At 39.2% G+C, this 6,000-nt stretch overlaps 1 protein-coding gene across 1 annotated transcript in view; it reads right to left on the reverse strand.

Moving 5' to 3' along the window:
• The window catches only part of LOC138770454 (embryonic protein UVS.2-like), a 45,623-nt gene extending 40,075 nt beyond the window's left edge, over positions 1-5,548 (reverse strand). Inside the window, exons 1-4 of the mRNA XM_069949555.1 lie at positions 5,465-5,548; positions 4,923-4,950; positions 3,143-3,283; positions 2,923-3,040 (exon numbers count right to left, since the gene is read on the reverse strand). Coding sequence (XP_069805656.1) covers positions 2,923-3,040; positions 3,143-3,283; positions 4,923-4,950; positions 5,465-5,548 — 371 coding nt within the window. The remainder of the gene's footprint in view (positions 1-2,922; positions 3,041-3,142; positions 3,284-4,922; positions 4,951-5,464) is intronic.
• Between the last annotated feature and the right edge of the window lie 452 nt (positions 5,549-6,000).

Here is a 6,000-nt window from a genome sequence, read left to right on the forward strand (position 1 = left end):
ACCCTCCTCATGATTAGGAATGCTCCAGGCAGATTGCCTCCTATTCCCCAGCTTTGTGCATAATGAACATGGGCTGGATCATTAAGACACCTATGCAAAGCTGAAACAGCAGTAAATGTTCCTGGATCATTCCTAATGCTGAGGAGGGTGGGGAGGAAGGACGGAGAGGTTGTGCCAGCTCAATGCATATACAAATGTAAGCCCCGGCCGTTAGACACAGTGCTGTAGGATTGAAAGTTATTTTTAACAATTTTTAACAATAACTGCATCGCCTGCCTAATGGATCCCAGGACAGATCTTGGATTAAAAGCAGCTATCCGAAGGTACAAGGGGTTTGGGGGGTCAGATTGTGGGTACAGAGTCGCTTTAAAGCTGTTACATCTCCCACATGGCAATCACATAAATGTTTTGTTAAACAAGACACATTACCGCATTGTTTTTGCAATCTGATATGTATCTTCTAATCCTCCTTTTTAGGCTTGTTGATGTGCAACCCACATATTGCCCATTGCACAACACACATGTAGCTAAATAGACAACATATGTGCTGTTTAGAGATGAGCGAGAATGCTCGTCTGAGCTTGGTACTCTTTCTAGTATTAGGGTACTCGATGGTGCTCGTTACTCGGACGAGCATCTCGCGATACTCGAGACAATGGAATTATCTTCTTCCTGCATGCTTGGCGGCTTTTTTACAGCCAATCATCATGCAGGAGAGTCCTTGGGAGCTCGTAGCATCATGTGGGAACCCTACATGTCGACAGCAGTGATTGGCTGGCCAATTAGTGTGCGGTTAGGCAGGAATCCGACACAAAGAACCCAACAATCCTTTTAAGGGCTTAAATTTTTTTTTACTTTTTTTTTTTGGCTACTCTTGGCTTCTGGCTTGGACTTGTAGTGCAGGGGTCAGTAGTAAGGGTTGAGCAAACTGTCCGAGGTTCGGGTTCGTATGAACCTGAACTCTCGGCTTCTGATTCCCGCTGTCTACCCGCTCCGTGAAGAGGGTGGATACAGCCTGAGGACCGTCTGGAAAACTGGGATACTGCCTATGGCTATGGCTGTATCCCAGTTTTCCAGGTGGTCCTCAGGCTGTATCCACCCTCTCAACAGAGCGGACAGACAGTGGGAATCAGAAGCTGAGAGTTCAGGTTCATACGAACCCGAACCTCGTCCAGTTCGCTCATCTCTAGTCAGTAGTCAATCTGTCCTGTTGCTGACCTTCTCTTGGCTGGCTGGGATCTGTAGTTCAGCTATATCTATCCTTACAGTGCTGTGTCCTGTGCACGTGGTGCTGCCCCTGCTTTTTCCTGTCCATTTCCCTGTTGTTTCCATTATTTTCTGAGGTTTCCAGGTTTCTGACAACCTTCGCTGTGGAGAGCTTTGGTCCCCTGCAAAAATGCTTAAGTTTCCCATGGACTTCAATTGGGTTTGTTACTCAAAATGAGCACCCGAGCATCAGGAAATATTCGTCTTGAGTATCAAACACCCAGGCATTTTACTACTCGCTCATCTCTAGTGCTTTTATATTTAATATCACTTTTCATTTTATAACTGTTTCCATTTACACATAAGCTAAACTCTTTGGATATCTGTATATGTGAGCATGTAAGGCACCTCTGGTGTCCACACTTGTACGATCCCTTCACGCTTAGTCACTTGTCTTTGTTTTGTTCATCTCTAACATAGAGAGAGGGAGACAGTGTGTAACCCAGGGTACGAGCCCTCCTAGACACAATTTTTACCCCTTCTTTTGTAATGTTATAAAGAGTATCGTCCTGCCATAGTAGATGCTTGTTAACAATATGTCTAATCTGATTAACTTGTTGACTATAATTTGTTATAAATACAACATTGTTTTTATTAGTTGTGCTCTTTTCTTGCTTTTTCTCATCCCAAATTAAGTGTTCTTGGGGTACAATAGCATTTTTTGTGGGAACAATCTTTCTCTAAAATATCTATGTCTATTATATCTAAAATATCTATCTAAATATCTATTAATATTTATTGACTCCAAACGTAGTTATTCTCCATATGGAATATTGTGTATGACATGGTGAGGATGACAAGATGTTGCTAGAAGTATCGTATTCCCCGCTCAATCCTTCCTATATGGACATACCTGTATTTTATTATTTTCACCTTTCAGGTGCAGATCCCAAAAAGTTACATCCCTCCCTCAAAAAACGATGTAAATTTTAAGCTGTATTAATTATTATTAAGATAGTTGGTAAATGCCTGAAAAGAAACCTCATCATGTTTCCATACAACGACCAGGTCCTCGATATAAGAACCTATCCATTGTATGGATTGTAGAGAGGGATTAGAGTCCGAAAAAATATATTTTTCTTCTAAGCAGGACACTACAATGTTTGCCAATGAGGGTGAAAATTTGGCACCCATACTCACTTATCTGAAGGGGAAAAAAAATCATTATTAAATACAAAATAGTTATGACTTGAAAGAAACTCTGTTGCCATAACCAAAAATTCCACTTCAGCATTAGAATAGGAGCCAATTTTTTTTTGCCAAAAAAATATATGGCAGAATAGGTTACTATGAAGCCATATAAGCCACTTGTATTAATTTTCTTTTACAGGACTCCGGTTGTGTATTTAGACAGTTTTCATGAGACTTTTCTCCTAAAGGAAACATAAAGTGACCTCCGCAGAGATAGTATGGTATAACTAAGCTCCTTGTTCAAATAACACATATAATAATAACATATATAACATGAGATATTTGACATATTCTGCAGGTAGGAGTTGTGGATGGGAGAAGTTGTCATATTGGTCTTAGCCACATGAAGAACATTAATGAAAGTATAATCACACAGAGGAAACCTGCTTTTTGCTATCTTTTCTGTCTTGGAGATTTATGTACTTGTTTTTAGGGTGGGGGGGGCTTTATAATAGTAGAGCTTACCCATTTCCAGACACAATGTTGAGGTAGTCGGGCTGTGTTGTCCGAGGTATCAGTCTCACACAGGTGAGTGTTGTATATTCTGCCATGCTAGACTTAATCAATTTGTCGTGTGTCTCCTCTAATGTTCAAATGTAAAATGTAAAAATAAATAAATAATAAATAAATATATTAGTTTGTACAGTTACTATCTATTATATAATTTCAATCAAGAAAAACTTACTATATGTAGATACAAACACGTAAGGCACTTTAACCGTCCCATCTTCAGATTTGCGCCAGTAGCATGAACGATCAGCACATTTCATAGCACTGCGTCCGCTTGGGAGCAGCATGTCATCAATCCGGACCATCATGTTATCCTCTAAATGAAGAATAGATTGAATAATAAAAATACTATTTATATAACAAATTCTCAGGATATCGCCTTCAGAATGTTATCATGGACAAGAGAGATGAATCAATGGTTAAAGAAGGACTTCAAATTAAGGGTTTTAAATTGAAACTACCATTCTATAATACTGCTGTACATTTTATCCCATATAGTGTATACGGTACATATTAAAGGGGTACTTTATAGAGATTTTTTTTTTAAATCAATAAAACTAAGAAAGTTATACGTATTCATATATTACTACTATTTAAAAATCTCAAGTCTTCCAGTACTTATCAGCTGCTGTATGTCCTGCAGGATGCAGTGCATTCTTTGTAGTGTCACACAGTTCTCTCTGCTGCCACCTCTGTCTATGTTAGGAACTGTCCAGAACAGTAGGAGATGTCTATGGAAAACCTCTCCTGCTCTGGACAGTTCCTGCTAAGAACAGAGGTGGCAGCAGAGAGCACTCTGTGTCAGACTGGAAAGAATACACCACTTCCTGCAGGGCAGCAGGTGTTGAGGTGGCCACCGGTCCCACTGGGGGTTGACAATGTCACTTTAAGGTATGTATACATTAAATCATTTTGACATTATGTTACACACATTAAGATAATTCAAAAAAGAAACCTAGAAGATTAACTGCAGGAGAATAACATACGCCTTGTAGTTTGCCTTTACCTTATACTTTATTACATATTGGGATAGATTTATGTTTATACATAGCATCTTTAGTGACAGCCTGCACAACCAATCACTTTCCACGGTGCTGTGATACTTCAGTAAGTGAATGGCTGAGCGGCTGTCGCTGCCGAGACGTCTCTGAAGTAGCGGCCAGAGTGTTTGGTGTGGGACCTGTACATGTGACAGGAGGACCCCAGGGGGGATCATGGTAGGTGAGAATAGGCTGCTTATTATTTGCTATGTTCCCCCAAAATAGAAAATATGAATTCCCAGAGTACCCCTTCCATAAGACATCTTCCCTTTTAAGCCTGACAACTCCATGTGAAGGATTTACTAAGACTGACGTCTCACATGTCACAGAAAGTCATTCTGTGCAAAATGTGTAAAATGTTGTTACCTTTCACCAGGTCGGTGTTAGACACAGCTTAGATAATCTCCTCCCATGTGTTATAAAGTCATTTGTAACCTACAAAAATGTCATCTCATTTCATCTACTGATCCAATTCTGTAACTAGATATCTCTGACACAGTAATATTTCTCCTACACTCTATATACAAGGACTTACTAACTCTTCTCTCCTACTTTCATGCACTTACATTTTTGTGTGTTGACTTTCTAAAGTTTCAGTCGGTGTCTGCTAAGACCCTCATGGATCAGGTGAACGAGCCGAGAAAAGTGTACAGTAAAGCATTTCCCTCCCCGGCTTGCAGCAATTTCCATCTATAGACCTGTCTGGCTGGAGATGACTGAAAGCGGGAAGCTGCACCATGCTGCTCCCTGCACCTTCCTCTGATAGAAGGGATGAGACCACCACCAATAACAACTTATCAAATGTCCCAGCGACAGTTCTCTTTTATTGGAGATTTGCTTTACACACATTTATAAAGAATACAGAAAGGAACAAACACCAAATAATAGCACAAATAACACTAGTAGAGATCTTACCATATTCACCAGCGCCAGGAACAGAACTCTGTGAAAGAGACATTTACAATCACTGGTAACATTTCAGTAGATGTGGACACAGATCTATATAGAAAATGTATATATAAGATGTAACTACAATCATTCCTTATTACTAAAGAAATGCTGACAGAAAACTTAGAGAAACTCAATGAAACTTGTGTAAAGTCAATGGGATCCATCGGCTGTTCTGTGAGGAATCTAGCACTGGGTCCTGGCTCCTAGTTATGAAGGAAACCATAATGCAGATGTGACCAGAGTCTCATTTACCTTTAAACATTTCATTTTACTAATAAGAAAACATTTTATCACTAAATAAGACAACTTTTTACTGCCATTGAAGCGTCTCAAACAAGACAATGTAAAATAGACTCTTCTCCATCTTTAAGGTTTGCACATACCATATGAATAAAACGAAAAGTATCTACTGTCCTGCTGTGTTATTCATTCTTGTTAGGGAAAAAGAAAGATAAAACGAACATATGAGAAGATAATATAATCTGACCATGAGTCTGCTATCTTACCTGTAATGGTGGAAGCACAGGGACACTTGTCACAGGTCCCAATGCAAAGAGTAGTAGGGCAAGGAGGTGCATCTTCTCCCCCATGTTGTAGAGATATCAGTAGAATATTGAAGGGATCGGCTGCTTTCCTAGTTGAGTGATAACCTTAATGTCAGAGAAGCCTTATATACCTGTAACTGATACAAATCCATCCAATCACAGAGCAGAAATAATAAGATCTGTAATGGTCAGAAGAAAAGCCTGTGGCAGATATATGGCTGTTACAGATATATCATTATCTTTATATGTGACTAAATGGTGATGACCATGGAGATGTTCTGCAATTCTTTTAATAATTCCATTTATTCTATACATGTACACCTTTACTCTAAGCACAAAATGTCTGATTTGTTATTATGGAAAGATGTCATTTACAGTTTCTGGATGAATGTCGTCATTTTTGCTTCAAAAGAGAAAAGCTAATCTAATTTACTAAAGGAGCAAAGAGATACATACGTTGCATAAAATTAGCCTTGGATTTACATGTCTGACAACTG

This window comes from Dendropsophus ebraccatus, chromosome 13 (assembly GCF_027789765.1).
Source record: "Dendropsophus ebraccatus isolate aDenEbr1 chromosome 13, aDenEbr1.pat, whole genome shotgun sequence".
NCBI classification, from domain to species: domain Eukaryota; kingdom Metazoa; phylum Chordata; class Amphibia; order Anura; family Hylidae; genus Dendropsophus; species Dendropsophus ebraccatus.